A 23,912-nucleotide genomic window follows, 5' to 3' on the forward strand; every position below is an offset into this window, starting at 1 on the left:
GTGCAAAGTGTTTCGTATAGAAGTTAACCACGTCACCTTCACTCTATGCGAGGAAACCTCTGGCTTTTTGGGCTGGACCGCCTCCAATATTCACATGGCAGTCGAGCCATCTGGGACTCAACTTTGAGTCAAGACTGTAGGATGACTGCGAGATAAGCGAGTAGTGGAAAAAGTTTATGTGAAGAAGACTTGTTGGCAATGTTCATCTCTACACTCTGTGTTGGCCAAAGTTCAGATCAACAGCCGAAGAGCATATGCTCCAAAACTTTGAGTTTATTTTTTAGATCTCAACGGATACGAAACCTCTCCCATGTGACGGTGACGATCCAACAGGATAAAATGTTAATGAGGGTTGTGGCCAGGGTACGCACAGGCGTGGGAATATGAAGCTGGCTTCCAAAGACTGTGTCTGGTAGGCTTCCCCAGCAGATTGGCACCAAGCCGCAGTCTAGAGATTTGGAGGCGCGTGCAAAGAATACGCGAGCAGTTTGTACAATCATGGTGGCGGGGGCAATGCATACTTGATCAATACACCGCGCACAGCAGATGGATGTATGGATCGTATTGACGCGTAAGCCAGCGACTAAGTGTACAATAAAATGCTCTCCTTCTTCCTCCTTTCTAGACCACCAATTCTGTCCCAATTCTTTTGCTAGACCCATCCCAATCCTGCCATTACACAACGACCATATCACACAGGAGACACATAGTACAAGCAACCGCCTCGGCCCCTGAGAGTCGATGACTGACTGACTGACTGATCGTGCGGCCATCAACGCGATGAAAGATGAGAGCGAGAGGGCGGCGAGGATGACGAGGAGGCAAAGCCAGCATGTTTTCTTCTTCGCATCAACGGACAAGCCGCCCAATGCAATGAAAAAAAAAGTGCAACACCTGGAAGGAGTGTAATACCAGGGCACGAGAGAAAAAAAAGTGCAAACACCTGGAGGAAGTGTAATACCAGGGGCACGAGAAAAGAATCAAAAATTATGCCGGGGTTTACCTGACCAGCTGATCATCCTAAGGTGTTGGTCGCCTCACGCAGGGCCCTGGCAATGTCAACCCCCATCCTGACCTCTTAAACGTCAGTGATGAGCCGGCTAAAGTCTTTTCTGAAGTGAGGAAGAAGAGAGAAAGAAATCGAAGAGGAGAGGAAGAAAATGGATATTTATGCTATAGAATACGTATTCGAAGCGAATAGTGCTAAGCGAGATGTACGTCATGAGCAGATGGCAAGAACTGACAGAAAGGCAGGTGCGAGTATGCTGAGTTTGATGAACCGGCGGTGACCATGGCTGGGCACGCACACCATGAGGAAGGAAAGAAAGAAAGAAAGAAAGAAATAGGCGCAAGCATGGCATTAAGCGTGATGAACCGGCAGTTTCTGGATCGGGTACGCAGAACATGTACGAGGAGTATGACGAAGAAGAGAAAAAGAACGGAGATATATATCATCAGCGTACATATTGCCTTACTGCTTACTACACCCAGCGCACTTGACGACAATTACATCCTGACCTCTTGAACGTCAGTGATGAGCCGGCTTCAAAGTCTTTCGGTGTGGTGAGTAGCAGAACGGTTGGCGCGTGCGTAGATGGCATTGGGCGAATCTGCTACAGGTTCGAGAACGGGCCATACTCGAAGCAAGCGAGCGTTGTTGCCGAATTTTATATCAGCAGCAGCTCTTTCTTCGAGCAGGACCGGTTGATACGGGAATAATGATAGGCACTCTACGTGATGCATTATCTGACGGCATATGAGGCTATCTGATGGCTAGATTCGCAGCTGTGCTTTATCCTGGAGCGACACGACCATTCAGCTGGAAAGCATACACCCGAATTTATGTGGCATATCGCCCAAAGGCTGTTGGTTACCGCCGAGAATACATGTACCCAGTTGCAGACAAACGCGATCCAGATAGTATCTCCGACTTACAACGTCTGCTGTCGCTCAGTTTACAGGATGAGACTGGGGGTATTGGATGAGCACAGGGAGAGTTCTGCCTATGCAAGGCTGGAGGGGCTGGAGATGTGCTTCACACCTGGGATGATGGACCAAGGAATATGACCTTTTGGGTCAGCTGTTTTGAAGATTTGTATCAGCCTGTATTGTTCCAACCTCACAAAACGTTCTATAATGCAGAGGTAGACTTCATCAGGTATACCTAATACAAAACGCAAAATGGCTAACATCTTCATCTGGGTGCCTACAGTAGACCATGGGTAGTGTGCGACGAACTAGAGTTAGCGCCCCACGCCCTGCGCAGGTCACTGCAGTAGAGCCGGGCACTAGTTTGATGTAGCATGTTCACTAATTCGCCTTTTTTTGTCCCCCAATAATTGAAGGGCAGCTTCTTACAGTACAGTAGTGTTGGGATTGATCTGGTGATAGTAAATAATGGAAAAGTCTGTCCATCTAAAACTTCATTGCAGCTGAGCTTCGTCATGGCTTCATCACTTCAATTATCTACATATCTACTTAATGAATGTAAGTCTATTCAAAGTGCCAGGCTGACCCCAGTTTTCCCTTTTTAGCGATGGAACAGCGGCTAAATGGCGCCATGTGCGGAGTGGCGATATCAGCCATGATTTACTACATTCCACTAGAGCCCGGATTTGAGACGGACTCGAAGAGCAGCAGACGCCCCTTTGAGTCTCTCGCCATTACCCAATGTCTAAAGATATATATCGTGCAGATCCAATGTCTGCGTACGCTGCTATGTATTCTTTGAAGAAAAGACGTATATGTAAAGAAGAAAAGACAGTCGGCCAAGATCAATACCAGAAAACACTCCATTGACATCAAATTCCAGGGATGACAGAGACTTTGGCTCATTTTTTTCATGGCTTGCGATAAAATATCTCTGCACGCGAATCAATAGATGTGCAATAACCCCAGTTCAAGATCTTCAGCATCCACTTTTTACGGTTTGGGCCATCTTCTCTGTCCTTGAGCTGCTATTCTTGGCTCACATTAGTATTGGCTAATAGAGCAGCAGAGCTATTAAATAGTCAGCCCTCTCTTACTCCTACGCAATATAAAATATGCCTTTGTTGGACGCGCTCCTGGCACCCACAAACTCCTTTATTAAACAGAGCACCGGCTTTTTAAACTATCGCATAATCTCAGTGTAATTGTATACGTACAGATCAGAAGAATGGCACCCATAATCCTCCCCGCTAACCAACCTGCCAATAACTTCTACGCCGGAGGTGCACGCATATCCGAATTTCGTTCCAATCCACCATGCGGCTCCCATGAACCCGAAGATTGGATTGCCTCTACAACTTGCTGCAGCGGTAAAGGAAATATTGGATTGAGTCGTTTGCCTGACGGCACATTTCTCGCCGATGCCATCGCTTCTGAACCCGAAAAGTGGCTTGGGCCTGATCATGTGGCCAATTATGGACCTGATACGAAGCTGCTTGTGAAGTTGCTCGATGCTGGGCAGCGTTTGCCTATCCACGCGCATCCTCACGTCGACTGGGCGTCAAAGCATCTTCAGAGGAAGCATGGAAAAGCTGAAGCGTGGTACATACTCACTCCTGGGTCCATCTGGCTTAGCTTTCGCGAAGAGGTTGACCCAAAAGATCTACTTCGAATTGTCGAGGAAGAGAAGGGAGCTGAACTTTTGGAGCGGATGCACAAAATCGACGTCAGGCCCCATCAAACAGTCTATGTACCTCCCGGAGTTCTCCATGCAATCGGTGAGGGCATCTTCATCGTTGAAGTACAAGAGCCAGAAGACATGTCTATACTATGCGAGTGGGGCGGGTTCGACATTGATGGAAAGAAAGCGGGTCACCTCGGTCTTGGATTTGAGACTGCTTTGACAGCTGTTGAGACAAAGGCAAGGACTAGAGAGGAAGTGTTGAGTTTGGTAACTGAAGCTAACGCGAGCGAGAGCGTTTTCGTTGCACAGTCTCAAGACTATTTTCATCTGGAAAGAGTATTTGTTAGAGATTACAGCCACTGCCGGCGCGGCTTTGCCATTCTGATTGTTCTTGATGGCGATGCTTCACTAAAGACAAAATCTTCGCACACCTCAGTTTTGAAGAAGGGATCAACAGTAGTTATTCCGCACGAGGATGGTGAATTCATTCTTGAAGGCAACGCAGATGTGGTCATTGCCAGGCCGCCTCAGTAGAAAACATTGGATTCGATGCTGGTCATTTATAGAACATGGAAAGTCCGTAGTTATCACTTATATATACTTAGGCACTTAAGATCAATCAAGGGTACATCAAATCGCTCAATTGTAAGTGATATTAGTGAGATATCTGCATTTTGGCATAGAATAAGCTAATTGGCACTGCCCATATTTCTATCAATTTATTTTGCAATTATTTTCCAATTTTCGCTACTTTTTGTTCACTTCTCTTAGCATTCTTAGCTTAATAGTTGTTGTCTTCTAGCACTAACGTAACTATGTAGCGCTCAGCCCGTATGTATCCCTGCTCATTTTTAGAGGATTTGGATACTTTCCCTTCTCCATACATGTACCTAAATGTAGATTAGGAGGCTGTGTCATTACATATTTCCATCTCACAAAACTGAGCGTATAATTTAAAGGTAGCAATTCCTCGAAAAAGTCAGAAAAAGCCCAAAATGGAATCTACGTAGCATTCATGCATGCATCATCCTGAATTGAGTAAAGTACGTGTGGTGCGTGTTTCATATCGCGACTTGGCCTGCTGCGAAGCGCGCGCTTCGCCTCATTTATGTTTCACAAGCGCATTCTGCCTTACCTTTCAATCGCCTCGTCTAGATTCTCCACTCTACCATTTTTCCTGTAATCAGTAGATAGCTAGTAGTGAAGTTTTATAGGCCGTTGCTGGATTTGTATTCAAATGTATCTCCAATTAGCTCTACGTCCAATTCTGAAGAAACACCCAATGTCTCACACCGTTGTCCAATTCAAGCAATATCACAACAGTGTCATTATCATCTGAGTTATCGAACCGCAAGCTAGACAAGACATTCGCTGCAATGGTCAATCGAACACGACGGCGGGATTACGATGAAATCAATAATTCGCCAAGCGCTGCTAAGCGACAGAAAATGTCAACCAGCAACACCCTTAACACATCTGGATATCAACCCGAAGACTACACTGTCAGCTGGATCTGTGCACTTCATATCGAGATGGCAGCTGCGCGTGCCATGTTAGATCACATCCATAACGACTTGCCCGCGCCACCAAACGACATCAATACGTACACATTGGGTAGCATTGGGTCTCACAATGTTGTAATAGCATGCTTGCCCAATGGTTACTACGGAACAAACAATGCTGCTACTGTTGCAAGCAACATAGAAAGGAGCTACCCATCGATTGAAATACATTTGATGGTGGGCGTCGGAGGTGGCGCACCAGGCAGATTAGATATTCGACTTGGTGATATCGTCGTCGGCAGCCGAGTGATGCAATATGATCTCGGTAAAATTGTCGGCGAGGGCCAAATTGAGCGGACAAGCTTTTTCGGAATCCCCCCATCGAAATTATTAACTCATATCTCAAAACTTCGCGCAGTTCACGAATCAACAGCTACGAGGGTGCCAGTTATTCTTCAAGAGATGCATAACAAATACCCTATGATGACCGAGTATGCTCATCCAAATGCACAAGATCGACTCTTTCATGCCGGCTACGATCACAATCCTGCTGCAGCTAGCTGTGATGAGTGTGATGCGTCTATGCTAGTACAGCGACCCCCAAGAACAAACTCCCATCCGAAAATCCACTACCAGGCCATTGCCTCTGGCAATAAGGTCATGAAGCACGGGCTCACAAGAGATAAGATCGCTCAAGAGCTTCAAGTTGCATGTTTTGAAATGGAGGCGGCTGGGTTGATGAACTTTCCGTATTTAGTAATCCGGGGAATTTGTGATTATTCGGATTCTCATAAGAACAAAGTGTGGCGAGAGTATGCAGCAGCAACAGCGGCGGCATATGCTAAAGAGTTTTTGAATATCATACCGACCACCAAGGAGATATCGCAATCGGCAGCGCAAGATGTGGAGTGTAGGGCTGGTAGGCTAATCTGCTCCCCCCCACAGACTTATATAAATAACTTTTTTTATAAATATTATAAAAATAATATTTATTTACTTTTTTTATTATTATATATTTTTTATATTTTTTAACCTTTTAATATTTTAATTTTTTTATTAATTAAAATATATTATTATTAAGCTTTTATTAAATATTTTAATTTTAAAAATTTTATATTATATAATAAAATAATTTTTTTATATTATTATTAGAAAATTAGAAAACTTAACTTAATAAAATAAAATATCAAAGTAAGCTAGTTAAAATTAAGCCTGTAACTAATTAATATAATAAAACTATTAATAAATAAATTTATTTTTCTTAAATAAAAAAATTAAAAAATAATATTAAAAATATTATTATAAGCAGTTAAAATTAAAAAATATTTAAATTTTATTATTTTTAATACTTTTAAATAATTATACTAAATTTAAATAATTTTTAATTTAATTAGCTTTATTAATTTAATTATTTAATTATTATTTTAAAAAATTAAAAATTATTTAAATTATTAAAATATAAAGCTAATAATAATTAAAATAAAAATTTAAATTTTATAATATTAAATTAATAATTTTAAATTAAAAAAAAAATAAAAAATAAATAAAAATTTAAATAATTAATTTATTAAAATTAAAAAAATAATAAATATAAGAAATTAACTTAAAAAATAATTATAATTTTAAATAGTATTAAATTTTATAATTTTAAATAATTTCTAAGACCTCTGTTACTCTTGGCAGCTAGAATAAAAAAATAAAAAAAAAAAAATATTCTCACAATGCTGTTATATTATTTTTCTCCCTTCTAGTTAATCCAGATTTTTACAGATGTGGGTGGTCGGAAGGGGGGGGGGGGGGGTCGGAAGGCCACTAGTCTGACTTATTCCACGTGCCAGTTCAGTCCGGCCGGAAATGGGGTATAAGCTTAATCATCTTACTAGCGCAGATTACAAACGGTTTTAGAAATATTTTTTCGACTTACAAATGCTTCTGATGACTAAAGCTATTATTTTGTCTTGGCTTCACAGGCCTATTATTAGCGTTTATATTATATCAAGTCTATTAACTGACGAAACTACTGTATGTAAACACTTTTCAGACTATCAAATAAGAAGCGAGGCTAATATTAAATCCCGCGGGGTCCACCTAGCAACATGAAATTATGCTTTTGTGTTGGCTCTAAATCGCCGAAACGGTAACGCGGCACGCTAATAAGAAGTTAGTAATACTATAACCTCTTATCCATTCATAATGTATTCATAATAACATCAGGCCAAGTATAATACTATAGTTGGTTTGGCGGCTCATATCACGGCCAGTTACAATTTCTATCTGATAATAAGCTACCTATCTAGTTAAAGTCACCATATTATTTGTTACGCTATCACAATAGGACTCCACTATACACGTATAGCCGAACACGTACATCTAGATTTCGAATTTGCTGAATATGACTTTTCGGCAGGTCTATATCCTACAATCAGCTTTCTAAGTCATTCAATTATCTCATAACTGTCTTGGTTACACTATTTAGTTCAAGAAGTTGGTGGTATAAACAGCATGAAGTTCGTATAGGCTAGAGGCTCCGCCAACTTGCAGTTTACACTCCCCTCCAGTTTAACCACCCGAGGTAAATTTGCATTAACATATATTCTTCTTTTTGAGTCAGTTATTAAACTGTTTCTGGACAAGGCGCGTGGATACCTTCGTGATGATGTAACGTTCCCCGCTCGCTATTTGTGAGATCCTTCGAAAAGCCTAGGATCATAGTTATTAGCCACAATTCTTTGTCACTAGGTTGAAGAAAATGAACTTGGCTTCTTCAACAAGCCGAATAAAGCGAAATTAATACCAATAAGCGCTAGGTACTATAAGTTACTAACAAAACCAATGGTTATTTAAACAAATGGGTATCTGTCTTATTAACGGCTGCTTGCTTTCACAGATCGATCTGGTTGCAAGGTATCAGCAGTTTAACCCAAGTCTCAAATCTTCCTCAAGCACTTCAATCATAAATCATGTCTTTACAAACTCTCCCTGTTGTCCAAGTGATGGCATTGCCTACTGGGTCACCAGAATACGAAGCATCGCGAAGAACTTTGCTTGAGGAGTTTGCTACTAAGGTACCGGCTGAACTTCGATTCTCTCTGGATCTGATAAATAATGCTGCTAGAGATGTCACAGGCATTCCTCGACAATGTGGTCTTTTATCTGCTGAAGAAATTGATATCACTGAAAATTACGACGCTACTGCTCTGGCAGCACTCATCAGAGAAAGAAAGCTGACCTCAGTGGCAGTTGTCACAGCTTTCGCCAAGAGGGCGATTATAGCGCATCAACTGACCTCTTGTCTTACGGAATGGTTCATGGATGAGGCTATTGAGCGAGCTAAGCACTTGGATGAATACTTGCAATCTACAGGAAAGACAGTTGGACCTCTCCATGGAGTTCCCATCAGCGTCAAAGACCTCTTTCCTGTGGCTGGACATTGGTCAGGCCTTGGCTTCATCGTGGCAAGATTCAAAGACAAGGAAGACTGCCAGTTAGTATCGATACTGCGAGCTGCTGGAGCTGTTTTCTATTGCAAGACCAATCAGCCCCAAGCAATAATGCATATTGAGAGCACTTCCTTCTATGGCCGCACGTTGAACCCTCATAATACTGGTTTATCGTCAGGAGGGTCTACTGGAGGAGAGGGTGCTTTACTGGCTATGCGAGGATCCATTCTTGGCCTTGGGACTGATATTGGTGGAAGCATTCGAGTCCCTTCTAGTTTCTGCGGCATCTATGGCTTCAAGCCAACTTCATATACTCTTCCAAGGAAGGATGTCCTGCCAATGGGAGCGTTAGCGGAGCTCAGTATTCTGGCTTCAATTGGTCCAATGTGCACTACTTTGAGAGACTTGGATCTCCTTACGTCAGTTGCCTTGGCATCTAAGCCGCATTTATTAGACCCAAGGCTCGTTCCAATCCCATGGACGGGTCTTCAAACAACCCCAAAGCCTTCGCCGCTGAAGATTGGTATCATGATGAATGATGGTCTTATTATTCCACAGCCGCCAGTCACCCGAGCTTTGAATTGGGTAGTGGAGAAATTAAAGGCATCGAAAGCCTTTTCTGTCAAATCCTTCGCGCCATACGAAGTAGCTACAGCTCTTAAGAACATACATCTTGCGTTTTGGCCAGATGGTGGCAAAGGCGTAAGAGAGGTCCTAGCTACCTCAGGCGAGCCAATGCTTCCTTTGACTGAATGGGAGTTGAAGGATACTAATGGGTTAGAGCTCAATCCAACGGAGATTCTGCAACAACATGTAGCCCGCGATAATTTTAGGTGTGATTTTGCCCGCCACTGGGAGTCTCAGGATGTTGACTTCGTCATCTGTCCGGCCTCTGTTGGTCCGGCATGTGAGCACGAAACAGGATTTTATTGGAACTACACTTGTTTCTGGAATTATGTCGATTGTCCTGGCGTCGTTTTCCCTACGCCTATCAAAGCTAGAGCAAAAGGAGCTGAGGGCTACGCAGCTGATACTCCTCCGCCACTCAATGAGCAAGATAAGCATGTGCGAAAGATGTGGGAAGAGGGTGACTTTGAAGGCGCTCCTATTGGCTTGCAGATAGTAGCGAGAAAGCATCATGACAATGATTTATTTGAGGCCTTGGCAAAGCTGCAGTATGTTCTGGAGCTACAATAAATTTGTTGGAGGTATACATAAAGTTTCATGTATATGAAGCAGTAAACGTTGCTTTATTTGTACTTTGAGGAGCTTGTGAGAGGGTTTGATTACAGCTTAGTATAACTTTTTGACAGCTATGCATTTCTAGCTTAAAACTTAGGGGCAATATTTTTCCTGTATAGAAAATTGCGTCGTTCGAGGTATTCGAAAATTCAACTCCCCATGCCCCAACCAGTCTACTACCGAAGAGATATCTATTTATCTATTGATCAAGATATTCTGCGTGTTTATTTGAGATTTATGGGGTCATCTGCAATGATACCATGCAGCACTCCCACCCATCTCACCGAACTTCGCGCATTCATAAGTAGCCAGGAACCGGAACCTCCCAGCCAGGAGCCGGCACCTTCCATCCAGGAACCGGAACTTTCGGCGGTGCCGATCTGAGGGCTTAAGTTCAGTAATCAGGTTTCTCTCAGATACCAATAAGATTGCTTGCGTTCTTGGTCTCTTGAGAGGCAAGAAAATATAAAAGATAGATACCATACAACCTTATACGTCTTAGTAGGTCGATTGAAAGGAGAGTTTTCTCAAAATACACGAGAAAATTCGATATTGCACATGTGCTTCTACACTATTTTCACTCAATTTCCCTTCGCAAATCTAACTGGTTCAATAAGCAGTCCTCTCGCGTACTCCTAGTTGAAGAAATGGTTGCCTACAGTGGCAGCTGCCTTTGTGGCAAGGTTCGCTACATGTACGATGCAGAGCCGATGATTGCCACAAGATCAGTGGCAGCAGCTACAGTATCAACTTTCTTGTCCCTGAGGGAGCATTCCGAGTTACTGCCGGTACACCAAAGGCGTTTAGCAAAGTTGCCGAATCAGGAGTCATCGTCGTTAGCTACTTTTGTAGCGACTGCGGTAGTATGATGTGGCGCGAGTCTCCCAATTCAGGAACTAATAAGGTGGTTAAGGCCGGGACCTTGGATGACAGTGAGAAGATTATTTCGGCAGCGATATTTGATGCAGAGATTTTTACACGCTCGAGAATAGAGTGGGTGCAGCCTATAGCAGGTGCGAGCCAAGATTTACATAGTGAGCTGTCTTTCTCAGAGTGATCGTATCATACATAGTGTTAAAGCCTTTATATACATGTATTCGTGGATAGCCTGCAATAGAATGAGCAGGAGCTCGATATCAATAGCAATAAAAGCAGCGCTGCGCACTGTGGACCAACGCCGAATACATACAGAATAAACCCAAAACATGGACCACAGTATGATACATTCCTAGTCGTTAATCCTTAGGTGCGCTGTAATGGCTGGATCATTACACAATATGGTATATAAATAGAGTTGCATCCTCATGTCTGCCTCGCCTACTGATGTGGCGGTTCATGGGCACTTGCTAAGCATAGTATAAGTACTCAAGTGTGTACTAGGTTAGTAGTAGCTAGGCCGATTGTTCTCCTCATCAGTTATGCTCAAATACTATACCAAGTCTCCACATTGTAGATATGTACATGTACTATAGTCAATGGCAGGGCGTACTTGACAATATCGCACCCCAAACTAGTAGAAACTACCCGCCTATCGAGCAATCGTCGGCACATGTATATATTCCTAGTCTTATTCTTAACGATTTTGTTCAAAAGAGTTTCTCATTTAGAAGATTACTTATTACCATGTCTTTGTCCCCATCAGTCCGGTACGCTCGTCTCGAAGGTAGTCGTACTTTGTTGGCAAGTAAAGTTCTTGGGGCTAATGTTTCTAGATGTTTCCCCTATTTTGCAGTTCATCCGGTCCGCAGCAGAAGAGCAAGCTCCCGGAGCTAAGATAGCCGCAACCGAGGATAGCCTCGCTAGGACGCTGCACTTTGGGCCCCCTTCAGATTCAGTGACACAAACAACCGCTCGATTTGCATGGGCGCTGCTCATCTTTTCTCCGGATAAACAGCCTGCTGGGTTGCTGATTTATTTCTATAATTATTCGACTTGGATGGCGGCCCCCGGGGTGTGTTTGGAAGAGTTATACGTTGTGCCTGAATTCCGGCGCCATGGATATGCCCAAATACTGATTGACACGATGGCATCTGCAGCGGAAGCAGCAGGCTGTGTCAAAATGGACTGGGTTTGCTTGTTGAACAATGAGAAAGCGCTGAGGTTCTATGAAAAACTAGGAGCGAAACAAATGAAGGATTGGACTGTATTAAAAGTTGATAAAACTGGCATACAAGAGCTGGCCGCCAGAGGGAAGCGGTCTGGCGCGTGTCCTGAACTTGATAGTGCAAATATCTGACTATGGACAAAGTAATGCCATTTCCCAGAAGATATTTTTTGATGCCCATTTTGTATTTTTTTTTTTTTTTTTTTTCCATCTTATCATTTCTATAAAACTGAAACATGCATCAAAACCATTTCTCTCAAAACGCCATTTCAATTTTCCCAATATGATTCATTCATTAAGCTACGACGATTCGAATCTGGCCGATGGCCTTTTTGAATGCAACTCGGGGGTCTTGATGACATTATCATGTAATTCCAACCGTCGTCCGTGTATATTGCCCCAAGACCGCGTCCGAGGCATTCGTCGGAGAACCCAAACCACACGAGATTCATTACCTCCTCGGGTGTCAGGATAACATCAACCTGATTGGGAGCGCAGATGGTGCTTTGGCAGCATCTATTCGTGACGGATTTGCAATGGCCACCCTTGATGGCGATGTTGCCGTCTCCATTTACCAATTTCGCCCAGTGAGAATTGACAAAGGAGCAGCCCAAGAACTCCACGGCACCTTCTTCATCCTATAAAGTGCTATTAGTTTCTATCATATAATGATGGAACAGAGATAGTGTAGGAATATAAGCGGAGCGAGTCGTACAGGAAGGCATCGGAAAAGTCTCGGAAATCCATATTCTGGCTTGCTCAGATAAAGATATGGGTCGACGGTGGTTTTTTCGATGATATTGAGCATCGAAAAGTCTTCAACATGAATGTGACCTGGCTTTTCTTTTGGCCAAGGCTTTCCACCATGCGCTGCCACGAGAAGAAAGAAAATAAATGCTAAAATGAGAATCATCATTCTCAAGTTTATGTATCTGGATATTTCTCGATGAAATATAAAGAGTGATGAGAGCAGGGGATAATGTGAGAAGAAGAAAAGGCTAAGAAGGTCACAAGGAGGAAAAGTAGGCATATATAACAAAATGGTGCCCCGTATCAAGCCACAAGATCGCATTCAACCGCTCAAAATAAAGTTGAGAAGGTGATTGTATAGCTTGGCTAGCAGCAGCTTCTTTTATAAAACACCGAAAGCTAAATCATGTGTCCGTATTGCTTCCACATATAAATCACATATATGTGCCCATAAGTAGGCCAACATGTCTGCCAATAGAAGAGCCGAGTGAAGTGCTAGGCTGCGCAATATATTGATGCTAATATTGAATAATACAACATTGTATTGAAGTGTTGAGATTGCTGAGTTTCTCTTTAGAATATTGTTGGGAGAGTGAGTACATATCCTGGATAGCAGCAATTTATTTTGCAAAACTCTAAAAGCCGAATAGTGCGCCTCTAATTCCCTCCACTCAACGATAGGACATTGTAAATTCTCGTAATTATCTCTGTACCTAATGCGCAATGAACTAAGCTTTTATGTATCTTTGCACCGGGTCCTGTACTTTGTGCCTACGAATACTGGATTCCTAAGAGTCAACTATTGACCATTATGGAGCTGTACATGGTAGAAACTTTGCCGCGTCTAAAATGTCTATTCATTGACTGTCATTGTTTCCATTATATAGTGCTTTCTACATAGGATTTCTTCTGAACATGTGGATTCCAGCTAATTGCTATTTCCTACGAAGCACCTAAACCAGTCCACCTCCCAAGAACATTCGCGATGCTATCGTTTTCACAGCATTAAGGGCTGCGATATAAAGGCCAGGCCCTACACTGACTCTCGCCACGCCAATTTTGGCGAGATCATCTGTAGTGAGGGCACCAGGGGCTCCAGACAATCCAACTGCGACTTTGCTATCCAATTCTTTGACCAACATCTTGACAGTTTCACTCGTTATGCCTTGTCCATGGCCACCCAGGTAGAAGACTGTAGTCGCGCCAGCCTCCAGGTATGCCTTACCACGCTTAATGGCCTCTGCGAGTCTGACTTCGTATGTCAATTCGGGAGATGGTGCGAGGAGAAAGGCGTCGCATCTAGCGTTGAGGACAAAATCTGGAGCGCCCGCCTCTTTGGCGGCATCGAGAGCACGCTTGAGCCGTGCAACCTGGTCTTCGAGTTTATATAAAGAGCCTGAGATGCCCTTGTTAAGGCCGGAAGAAGGAATGCCATCCTCGATATTGGCACCGGCGGCTCCATATTCGACAGCTGCAGTGACTACTGCTGTAATGAGGTCGCCGTATCCATCCTGAAGATCTACTGAAAGAGGGAGGCCTGCTTTCTCAGCAAGGGGAGCAATTTTGGAAATAGCTTCGAGGTTTTGCACCATAGTGAGCTCTTCATCTTTAATGCCGAGTGTGCCAGCAATAGCCCATGATGCTGTGGCTAACGCTTTGACCGGCTTGGAAGATTCTGTGTTCAAGGAAACGATGGCATTCAGTGAAGAGACATCCCAGATGTTGGAGAGAACTAGAGGAGACCCGGGCGTATGGAGTGCCTTGAGAGTCTGGGCTGATTGATTGGTGGTAGCCATTTTGTAGGCAAGATATAAGTGTGAGTGAAGCTAAGAGAGATGGAGATACCAAACAATAGAATAGAGGACAAAGGGCCAAGCTATATAGTTCTAGTAGCTAATAGAGAGTAAGCCAAGACTAACGTAGCGTACAGCTCATATTCGATACGTATATAGAACAATGTCGACAACAGTGCTATATCAAGCTATTACCCCACCATGCTGCTGTCATTATAAAGCGAGGCGGAGTTAGCGGGGGATCGGACTTCTTGAGGCGATCCAATGCCAAACTCAACACGGAAGTATTCAACGCTATTCGCCCCATAGATGCAGGAGCTAATGAGGCGGCCCGAGCTCGATTCGTTGTGGTTTCTTCTTCAGTGATGCATGCAAGTGAGTGAAGTGAATTTCACTGGTACACGTATGATCCGGAGATAAAAGCCGAGAAGTTGGATACCCATCATTGATAGCCTATCAATACGGCAACACATATGACGAGTAACTCATGATGTTGATGATTCGACAGCGCTGTGGAGCGCGATTTCTGAAGTCAATTTGGGTAGCCTGGTCATGATGGTTAAGTTACAGAGCAATGGTGAAAGGGGCTGTGTTTGCCTAGCTGGGAGGTAATATTGCAGATCTGGTGATAGTTACAGCCTCGTTGCATACAAAAAAGGTGATTATTCTTGGGTATTGGCCATTGAAGTTTTACGCATGTCAGCTACCATATAATAACCCAAGTCGAGAAGATATACATGTATACTTGCTTCAGCAGACTATATGTGAATTGTTAGCCGTCTAGACATTTAAATGAGAATTGGCCGATGAAACCCAGATATATCAAAGTATTGTTCCTTCTAGAGGATACTTCAGCGAATATCAGCATTAAGCAGGCAAATCTTTCGTTTGATGTCGAATAAGAAGGGCGCCATTTACATTGCATACTACTTAGCTTAGGCAAACGGGACTGCTCTGCAGCGGCTAGTCACGGTGTAGGTGCGGCGGATTAGGTAAAGATGGAAGCTCAAGCTGGACAGATAGTTTTATAATCATGGATAATTTAATAATTATCGCCATGATTTTAAGCTTATAGTAGAGTTTCCTACTATATTAATATCACTAATATGTATATCACCGTATATCAAGGTTTACCAGCTGAACTTCCATTTCTGAACAATTTCCATTTCCAGTTACGGAATGATACTCGTTTAGGCAGGGTTATTTGCTGACTAAGGATGAACGTCACTCGTCAATCCGAATCATTGATTGGATAGCTCATCTTCGGCATTTTCTTTGCTTCAAAATGCTATCATTGGATGAATCTTGTTATGCAGCATGCCGTATCCAGCAGCAAAATCCGAGTAACGCCGTTCTGCATCTCGTATTTGCTCCTGCATATGCTTTATCACAAACTCTGTGCAGCATTGGACATGACCAACCAGCTCTAAACTCCAGCTCTTCACTTACACGCCGATTAGCTAATGATATCATGCTCTCCAAGCAGCAACGGATTGCATGTGATAGTAGGGCATTTTCTCCATCACCTAAATATTTTCTTCTTCTTTTTTCAAGCCTAGAAATTCTTTTTCTATTTTTCTCCACAGATCACGGCCTGTCCGTCATTTTGCTGTCCCAATCCAGCAACAAGACACAAGGTCTCTCTTCTCAGACAGAGCCTCGGTAGCCGAATTGGTTTAGCCTCAAGCTGTCTCTAACACCAGCTCCACGCCAGTCAGCTTAGCATCTGTTTTCCGCCCATTTTTGCCTTCACCACTTTTTTTTTCTCCCGTGCTACAGTAGGAATGGAGCCATATGCATCTTTACCGCCATACTGATACTGTGCTACGTAAATAAAAAACAAGAGAGGAAAAACATGAGTCGCGTGACGGTATCCCGAATTCTGTAGCTGGACCCAGAGCCATTGACGGCATTGGCTGCTATCTTCAAGGCCCAAGACCCATTATTGAAGCTATACCGCCCTACGAGCCTGTTTCTTGCTTGTGATGCTGATGTAATGGGCGATCTCGATCTCTATTTGCTGGCGAGGAAAGGGGCTTGCGTCACTATGTAAACATGCTGAGCCTCGAAACCTTGGCGTATCACACATTATTAGCCTTCCTTTTCCACAACCAATTCTCTTTCTCATTTCAATTCCTCCCCCTAATTAGACTTTTTAATATTCCATCCCCTAGAATTCGTGTTTCAATTCTCGTATCTCGGGTCTAGATTTCTCTCTGTGTTTTTCTAGTTTATTTACTCTTCTCTCTCCTTCTCTTTATTTTCTTCGTGCACCTCGACAGCGCTCGTCTCGCCACACTCAATCGATTAGGTCATCGACACTTCATCCAAGCAACACTTGCAAACCGATCAAACAACCGCCACCATGATTGGAGGCTCAGAACCCTCAGCGACCTCCAGGCTCTCCGCCTATCTCTCCAAATTAAACCCCGTGCCAGCTTTCCCCGAGTATACCGGACCGTTCAAAGTCGGCACGCTTGACGTCGAGATTCCAGTCGCCGATCTTCCCTCACCAGCTCCACGACCAGAAATTGCCAGCGATATTCCAACAGTCCTGTTTCGAGTCTTCTACCCAGCTGTGGAAGAGTCGAATGAGAAGCTGATTAGCTGGCTGCCTGCGCCACAAAGACACTATGTTTCAGCTTACACCAAGTTCATGGGGGTTGGACACACGCTGGCTGAGCTCCTCTCGTATGTCACTACCCAAATTTTCTTCAACGCCAAAGCCATACTGACATGATTGCTATGATAGATTCCTCCCCCGACATCTTCATTATACCTCCATACCCGCCCATAAAAATGCTAAATTGGCATCTCCCGAGACCGAAAACCAGCGATGGCCAACAATGATCTTTTCTCATGGCCTTGGAGGCAGCCGAAACTCTTATTCATACATTGCCGGATCGCTTGCCTCCCATGGAGTTGTTGTCATCTGCCCTGAGCATCGAGATGGAAGCTCCGTCACCACTTATGTTCGCGTTCCTAGCCAGCACGGTCGCCTTGGTCGAAAGGTGATCCCATACAACCGAATCTCTCACGAAGTTTCGCCAGAAGTATACGAGGCCAGAGAAGCACAGTTGAGAATCAGATTGTGGGAGATGGGCTTGATACACGAGGCTGTCTTGGCCATGGATGCCGGCCGAGAGTTTTCGAATCTCAACCTCTCTACCCCGAGCTTGAGCCAGTTTGTTGGCCGCCTGCATGTTAATGACCCCGGCAGCATTATCTTTGCAGGTCACAGCTTTGGCTCCACTACCATGTATCAACTTCTTAAAAGCACCTATTATGCTGCTGTTCCGGAGGTAGCTAATATGGAAGCGCCGCTATTTACTCCAGCGGAGGACAGCAACCTGCGGAAGCAGGTGACGGAGAAGAGCGTTACTATGCTCCTGGATATGTGGTGCATGCCCTTGCTTGCCCCCAATTCCAGTGCTCTATTCAATCTGCCGCTTCCGTTATACGCTGATGTTCCCTCGGCACCCGGTGGCGCTGCTCTTTTGGCAGTTGAATCCGACGCTTTCTTCAAATGGTCTGAGCATCTCAATGTTGCGGCTCGATTGCTGTCGCCCGACCCAGCAGCCAAGGTTGTGACCCCAGAGATCTTTGAGAGACCCAGCGGCAACAAACTCTCCGAACCCAACTTCTTCTACGTTGTCAACTCGGCTCACCTGAGTCAATCTGACTTTGGCATTTTGTTCCCCCTCTTGACCAAAAAGGTGTTCAATGCTGTCGAGCCAGAGCGTGCTTTGCGGTTGAATCTTCGGGCACAGCTGCAATTTCTCCGAACAAACAACATTCCTGTAGCTCGGACTTGGATTGGAGACCTTGTCGATGGCGCTCATATGGACAAGCTGGATCTGGCTAAGAAGGACGCAAGCTCGGATGTGGTCGCCGATGGATTGACCGACGACAAGGCCATTTTTGACAGGAGCGGAAATAACATTGTTGAGAGCTGGAAATGGATCGACACCATTGGCATGGGAGAGGTTGAGGAGAAAGAGAGCGGCAAATCGACGACTGCGAAAATTGAGCAAAGCGAGGAGCAGATGAAGGGCGAGCTAGAGCCTAGCGAACAACCAACTGAGCCGGCCGCAGTCAAAGGCGTCGTTCTACCTCAAGGCCATGGTTGGCGTGAGATATGAGATCGATCGCCGGTTGGCAATATTTGAAGTGGATGAAAAGCGTTGATGATACCCGATGAACACTCCTTGTGTTATTTGGCCGTCTACCGGTCTGTTTTGATATGCGTGTAACAACACAACTGCTTGTGGCTTCGCTTTGTTTTAATTCTTTTTGTTTCCTTTACTTTTTTTTCGAGTTTCTTTGTTATTTTATTACACACTTCGTCTGTCACACGCTGTATATGGAGTTGAGGGCGTATGTTTGTTTTCGAGCGCTGATTATAGAACGAGATGGATAATGACCAAGCAATCAATGAGAGATAGAATTGCACCTCTCTTGTACATAGATAGACATATAGCACGTTTCATTTGTTGCAAGTCATTTTGTTTTATGCTTAACCATTCATGGGTTTCCTCTTATATTAAAATCCGTGATTTTTACTTCTCCTATCATGGTTTCCTCAGGCCGCTGTGCTATGCTAAGATAGTCTGCAAAGAGACTCCATCATTTGACTTGTTATTAATACCCATCGTCCAAATTAAATCATGACTTTTCTCTACCCCATTGCCACCAAAGTCTTATCGTAACTTCGTATATCCAGAACCAGCTTTTCCAATTATAGCTTCTCGTTTGGATACTTTTTAGCAAACAACCCCAGCGCCTTGATCGTAAATGTGTACTTGTAGTTCGGATATGAAATCATGCAAGATTTGTTAAAGACACCTTCAATGTTCTCCTGGAGCCACTCGCCGTTCGCCTGCTGTCTGTCGGTAATGAGTTTAATACCCTTCTTAATGCGCTCCTTGTCGGGGTAATCTGCCTCGAGTAGGGCAATCAAGGCCCATGCAGTCTGCACGACAAGGGATCCTGATTCATGCTCAATATACGTCATAGTTTCAGAAGCCTAAAGTTGTTAGATGCGGAATGTTCCAATCAAACTACAGCTCTATGCTATCAAAAGGACAGAACTTTCTTACCTGGTAACTCTCAGACCATCCGCCATCTTCGCGCTGTTTTGAAATGAGGAAATCGCAGCCTCGCCTAGCAATTTGGCTGTTGGAATATTTTTCTCCAATAGCAGCCATACTTTGGAGCGCAAACATTCCGGCATAAGTAAAGCAAATTCCCCAGCTTCCATACCAACTGCCATCAGGCCTTTGGTAGCCCTTGATCCAGTTGGTAGCTCTCTTGATGAAAAGATTAATCTCGTCAGTTCGGTACTCGGGCCAGTGCTTGCGGAATAAAGACAGGACTGTGACGCATGCCGTTGTGCATTCGGGATAGTCGTATTCAACCATGATTCTACCGAATACCTCTGCCGCGTTGAGTAGCTCTAGATACTCGCTTCCTCTTCGCTGCTCGTATGATGAGACGGCACCATTGTCATTCTGATACAGCAATAGCGTGTCGACGGCATCGAAAATTCGCTGGTCTTCGAGAAGCTGCGGGTAGCCTTCCGTTTTCTGGAGCAAAATGACAGCCTTGAGTGCTTCCGAAATACAATCGCTAACGCCATATCCCTGATCTTTGTTGCTAAAGGGCCAGCCGCCTTTCCGCTGCTGTCGATAGCATTTTTCTTGGTCTTTGCAGTTCTCTCTGATTTGCTGACTCTCGAGATATTGAAGTGCCTTCAATAGCATGGGTCGCCAGCGCTCTTTGTCATGAAGTCCTGATTCGACCACAGCCAAGATGGCAAAAGCAGTATCCCAGCACTGGACGCCGTTTGTGCCGTTGCACAGCATTCCTTCATCTTTGACCCACAAGAACTCCTCCAGTCGCTCTCTGTGCCTCCGTACACTAAATGCGTCGGGACCGTCTCGGATGTAGCATACGACCATATTCATCGGCGAATTGACCGGTGCTAAGCCTGCATAGTCTGTGTTCGCATCCTCCATGTCGACAAGTTCACTTGCCCATTGCTCTCCTCTTTCTTTGAGGAAATTGAAGCGGAGGTATGGATTGTAAACATTGACCAAAACCCAATTGACTGTGTTGAGAAGCCATGACTTTGGGTTGTAATTGTCAATAGGCGCAATGCTATTTCTGTGGCTTGCCCAGTTAATCTCTGCATGGGGCGTAACGAAAAGCTCCTGCTTCAGCCCTCGAATCTCATCCGTCTCTTCACAGCTCCATTTCTTGGAATAGATGTATCCCATAGGCAAAAACACCTGTCGGATATGAATCCACCATCGCCACGGAGCAATTGGGACCCAGTCCGGTAGCAGCCAGATTTCAGGAGGCACAGGATTCACAATATCCCAGTCCACTACGCCCAGGACTGCCAGCCAGAATTTACCCCAGTGAGGGGCATTCACTGCGCCGCCCAGCTTATGCAGAGTAGCTCTGGCCTTGACCATGACGGGCTCCTCAGGATCCACGCCAACGAGACGAAGGACGGTATAGTTCATAGCAGTACCAAAGACTGTGCTTTCTCCTTCAATGTGTAGTCCCCAGCCGCCATCTCTGGGATGCGCTCGTGCGGTAAGGTAGTTCTTTATCTCGGTCGCGTATGCGTCGGGGATGGGCGTCTTCGTTACATACCAGGTAACGACAATGCCCGACAGAAGAAACATGGGGCCACCGTACTCGCAGCCCCAGTGGCCAGAAGGCAATTGTAGCTTTTCGAAGAAGGTGAGGCCATTCTCGGCGGATTCGAGCGGTGTCGTGGCTTTCGGCAGAGCGGGGAGGTCCTATATGCGACCGCACTGTTAGTCTTGCAATTGCTGGTTATTTCGAAGCTGTTGAGAAACGTACCATGGGCAGATTTAGATACCATTTTTCAGCATAGCTCTGCGGCCACTCTTCAGCTGCCCTGTCGTCCTCGAGATAGTGCCACGTATGGCGACTCTCATCATCCTTCATTCGCCATCTTGTGAGGTCTGTCTTGCCACCAACTTTGGGTCGCTTGGGAAAGCTGTCCGCAGTGTCGTCAGAGGCTCGCTTGCGGGACTTGACGCTGCCGATATCTCGACCCGTGGCGGTAACCATTTTGATGGAAAAGACTCTGCTGTGGCGAATGGCCAATTGATCAGAGCCTGGAAAATAGAAGCCTCTGTCAAGATATATAAGGAGGGAGAAAGTGCAAAAGCAGATCCAAATGAAGCGAAGGGGTTACGTTTAGCGCAATCCAAGACTCTGCACCACGTTTCCCACTTTGGGCAATTTGTTGCTGCTTAGCACTGCCTGTGCCTGACGGTGACATCCATTGGTCCCTATTTGGGGCGCTGGACTCCAACCTTGGCGGGCGATTGTGCGCTAAAAGCTGCGAGATTGACCGCTAATGCAGCCATGGTGCGCTGCGACTGCCCTCGTATTCGTATGCGGCAGTCGTCCACTGCTCGGATTCGATCTCACCTCCAAACCACCAATCGCCAGGCACTCTCAGCTGTACTGCACGACTCCAATTCACGGACTGTTCAAGAGTCCGGGACTGCGACCATCACATGCAAACATCCATTCACGGGACGATAATGGACGTCGTACCCCGAGATAGAGAGCAGATTGTCACCCAGCCTGGAAGGACGACATCGGCTGGAGCTGTCATATCCCGAATTGAGTCCATCTTGGAGTCTATCCTTGACTGCCTGGCCGAAGGAAGGGAGCTCAGCATCGACTTGGCTACAGATAGAGAAGGTCAAATTACGCAAAAGATCCATTTCCCAGGAAGGTGTATGCAGGAGGCCACAAAATTCGGTACGCACTATGCTCAAGCGAGTGAATCTTGTGTTCAGTGTCTCATCTTGTAACTCCAAGCTCGGATACTTCTCATCTTGCAGCTCGCCCACGATGCTCTGGTTTCCGGGATAGTATTAACCAAGCGGTTAGTACAGTCGATTTTATATGTATATTTGTCGCTGCTGGATTCTGACATGGCTATCGCGGTGACCCAGCCACATCTTCTATCAGCACCAAGAATTATTTGGCAGCCAGAGGACGGTGGACAAGCTTGTAGACAGCCTTGCCCTCGCACTTGGCATTCACCGTGATGAGTTGAATATTGTATGTGAATTGACAAAGTGACTGACTGCTCATTTGAGCACTCACTTAACAAATCTAGGTCGCATCCTCGAAGGGAGTCTTCTCAGGATCACTCAGCATTCGTCTCCAGGATGATAGAGTGATTGGTCCTGCCATGGGTGATGCGGTTTGTAAGCTCGCTTACATCGTTTACTGTTTTATTCTCATGGTTAGCTAGGGAATTACGTTACCGATGACTGGATCAATTGCGACCATAAGCTGCGAAGCCACACGGTGGATCCTCGTCGTCGAGAAAGATGTTTGTTCAATTTTTCTGTGCCTTCATTTCTGTGGATCTGCTAACCCCTTTCTAAGGCAATATTCCGCTCTTTGACATCTTCATCGTTTTGGCAAACGTCTCGTGTTGGTCCAGGCGTCATAATAACAGCAAGTTAAATCGAATGAGCACTTCTCACTTCAGTAGCTAATGTTAAAGCCACAAGGCCAAAGGATATCCGGACATACTCACATGCTCGTTTCTTCAGCTCATCCGGTTTAATTGTCCGCAGATACCAGTATTCGCCCTGGTCGACTATGACCCCGATGGGCTTAATATTTTCCGCTGCTATCGTTTCAGATCTGACAGTTCAATTCAAGAAACAGATGTTACGGCTCCAGGTATACGCTGGCTAGGAATCAAGTCACAAGATCTTGTCGAATATGAGATTTATCTCAATAGCTCGATAAGACACTCTTCAATCAACCAGCAACTACCGAATAGCCAGTCATCCGAGGAGAGTAGCAGCTCGAAAACGTCAATCTCGTCTACCGAGTGCCGTGAGCCAGTTTCATTCCTTTCTACACGCGATCGTAAGGTCGCCGTCGGGATTCTGGAAAAGCTGTTAGACGTCATAGATGATGTTGAGGTCATCGAGGTTCAGAGGGAGCTTCAAGTAATGTTGATGATGGGTATCAAAGCCGAGATACAATGGCTTGACGAGGCAGGAAACCTCGCCGATTGGCTCGACTTCAAGCTTGGGCAGCTCCTTTCATAAGCATGGGAATCTTGAAATCTCACAAAATTTGTCATATGAGAGCCAAAGCCATTTTAGCAGATGAAAGACTACTCTTTCTGTGTGTTTACTAGTTAATAGAATGTTACACCGATAGATGTCGATTTCTGTTTTCCAGCTCTTGAGATAGTCATCTCTATTTCCCTCTTCTGGTATTACTACGTAAAACGATCCTACCTGTATCCATGTACCATAACCATCCTGTTCGGACTTCTTTACTAGTATCGAATACTTACACGTATGCTTGCTTAAATGCATTTGTTGCTGTTACACCGTGGTTCTTAGGAATACTAAGAGGTTTAGCATCGCTAGTATT

The 23,912-nt window shown here is 44.7% G+C and overlaps 11 protein-coding genes across 11 annotated transcripts; 7 read left to right on the forward strand and 4 right to left on the reverse strand.

Annotated features, from left to right (window-relative positions):
• Nucleotides 1-138: 138 nt before the first annotated feature.
• On the reverse strand, nt 139-1,024 carry GGI43DRAFT_97784 (uncharacterized protein). The gene is made up of 2 exons (XM_083210619.1): nt 944-1,024; nt 139-894 (listed from the first exon to the last, which is right to left on the reverse strand). The coding sequence occupies exon 2, from the start codon at nt 771-773 to the stop codon at nt 288-290; it is 486 nt and encodes a 161-aa protein (XP_083058930.1). The 5' UTR covers nt 774-894; nt 944-1,024; the 3' UTR covers nt 139-287.
• A 168-nt stretch (nt 1,025-1,192) lies between these two features.
• On the reverse strand, nt 1,193-2,150 carry GGI43DRAFT_409470 (uncharacterized protein). Its single transcript, XM_083206513.1, has one exon. It carries the CDS (start codon nt 1,453-1,455, stop codon nt 1,204-1,206), a length of 252 nt encoding a protein of 83 aa, XP_083058931.1. The 5' UTR covers nt 1,456-2,150; the 3' UTR covers nt 1,193-1,203.
• An 851-nt stretch (nt 2,151-3,001) lies between these two features.
• GGI43DRAFT_97791 (class I mannose-6-phosphate isomerase) lies at nt 3,002-4,251 on the forward strand. The gene has a single exon (XM_083210620.1). The coding sequence runs from the start codon at nt 3,158-3,160 to the stop codon at nt 4,145-4,147; it is 990 nt and encodes a 329-aa protein (XP_083058932.1). The 5' UTR covers nt 3,002-3,157; the 3' UTR covers nt 4,148-4,251.
• A 738-nt stretch (nt 4,252-4,989) lies between these two features.
• GGI43DRAFT_385472 (nucleoside phosphorylase domain-containing protein) lies at nt 4,990-5,960 on the forward strand (the record flags this gene model as incomplete). Its single annotated transcript, XM_083203658.1, has 2 exons — nt 4,990-5,864; nt 5,918-5,960. The coding sequence occupies 2 exons, from the start codon at nt 4,990-4,992 to the stop codon at nt 5,958-5,960; spliced, it is 918 nt and encodes a 305-aa protein (XP_083058933.1).
• A 1,832-nt stretch (nt 5,961-7,792) lies between these two features.
• On the forward strand, nt 7,793-9,978 carry GGI43DRAFT_409473 (amidase). Its single transcript, XM_083206514.1, has 2 exons — nt 7,793-7,922; nt 8,003-9,978. The coding sequence occupies exon 2, from the start codon at nt 8,076-8,078 to the stop codon at nt 9,750-9,752; it is 1,677 nt and encodes a 558-aa protein (XP_083058934.1). The 5' UTR covers nt 7,793-7,922; nt 8,003-8,075; the 3' UTR covers nt 9,753-9,978.
• A 466-nt stretch (nt 9,979-10,444) lies between these two features.
• On the forward strand, nt 10,445-10,938 carry GGI43DRAFT_428712 (GFA family protein; the record flags this gene model as incomplete). The annotated part of the gene is made up of 2 exons (XM_083209008.1): nt 10,445-10,491; nt 10,527-10,938. 2 exons carry the CDS (start codon nt 10,445-10,447, stop codon nt 10,852-10,854), a joined length of 375 nt encoding a protein of 124 aa, XP_083058935.1. The 3' UTR covers nt 10,855-10,938.
• A 443-nt stretch (nt 10,939-11,381) lies between these two features.
• GGI43DRAFT_409479 (acyl-CoA N-acyltransferase) lies at nt 11,382-12,108 on the forward strand. The gene is made up of 2 exons (XM_083206515.1): nt 11,382-11,460; nt 11,510-12,108. The coding sequence occupies exons 1-2, from the start codon at nt 11,421-11,423 to the stop codon at nt 12,031-12,033; spliced, it is 564 nt and encodes a 187-aa protein (XP_083058936.1). The 5' UTR covers nt 11,382-11,420; the 3' UTR covers nt 12,034-12,108.
• Nucleotides 12,109-13,485: 1,377 nt separating this feature from the next.
• GGI43DRAFT_97849 (phosphoenolpyruvate phosphomutase-domain-containing protein) lies at nt 13,486-14,616 on the reverse strand. Its single transcript, XM_083210621.1, has one exon. It carries the CDS (start codon nt 14,445-14,447, stop codon nt 13,605-13,607), a length of 843 nt encoding a protein of 280 aa, XP_083058937.1. The 5' UTR covers nt 14,448-14,616; the 3' UTR covers nt 13,486-13,604.
• A 1,939-nt stretch (nt 14,617-16,555) lies between these two features.
• Nucleotides 16,556-18,971, forward strand: GGI43DRAFT_409482 (platelet-activating factor acetylhydrolase). The gene is made up of 2 exons (XM_083206516.1): nt 16,556-17,135; nt 17,197-18,971. The coding sequence occupies exons 1-2, from the start codon at nt 16,810-16,812 to the stop codon at nt 18,584-18,586; spliced, it is 1,716 nt and encodes a 571-aa protein (XP_083058938.1). The 5' UTR covers nt 16,556-16,809; the 3' UTR covers nt 18,587-18,971.
• Nucleotides 18,972-19,148: 177 nt separating this feature from the next.
• GGI43DRAFT_97858 (lanosterol synthase ERG7) lies at nt 19,149-21,711 on the reverse strand. Its single transcript, XM_083210622.1, has 3 exons — nt 21,321-21,711; nt 19,544-21,256; nt 19,149-19,470 (listed from the first exon to the last, which is right to left on the reverse strand). The coding sequence occupies exons 1-3, from the start codon at nt 21,552-21,554 to the stop codon at nt 19,183-19,185; spliced, it is 2,235 nt and encodes a 744-aa protein (XP_083058939.1). The 5' UTR covers nt 21,555-21,711; the 3' UTR covers nt 19,149-19,182.
• A 325-nt stretch (nt 21,712-22,036) lies between these two features.
• GGI43DRAFT_385477 (DNA topoisomerase (ATP-hydrolyzing)) lies at nt 22,037-23,578 on the forward strand (the record flags this gene model as incomplete). Its single annotated transcript, XM_083203659.1, has 7 exons — nt 22,037-22,259; nt 22,320-22,386; nt 22,457-22,565; nt 22,624-22,710; nt 22,762-22,842; nt 22,899-22,946; nt 23,027-23,578. The coding sequence occupies 7 exons, from the start codon at nt 22,037-22,039 to the stop codon at nt 23,576-23,578; spliced, it is 1,167 nt and encodes a 388-aa protein (XP_083058940.1).
• Nucleotides 23,579-23,912: the final 334 nt, after the last annotated feature.

This window comes from Trichoderma evansii (genome assembly GCF_050947405.1).
Source record: "Trichoderma evansii strain SZMC 28006 chromosome Unknown GGI43scaffold_15, whole genome shotgun sequence".
NCBI lineage: Eukaryota > Fungi > Ascomycota > Sordariomycetes > Hypocreales > Hypocreaceae > Trichoderma > Trichoderma evansii.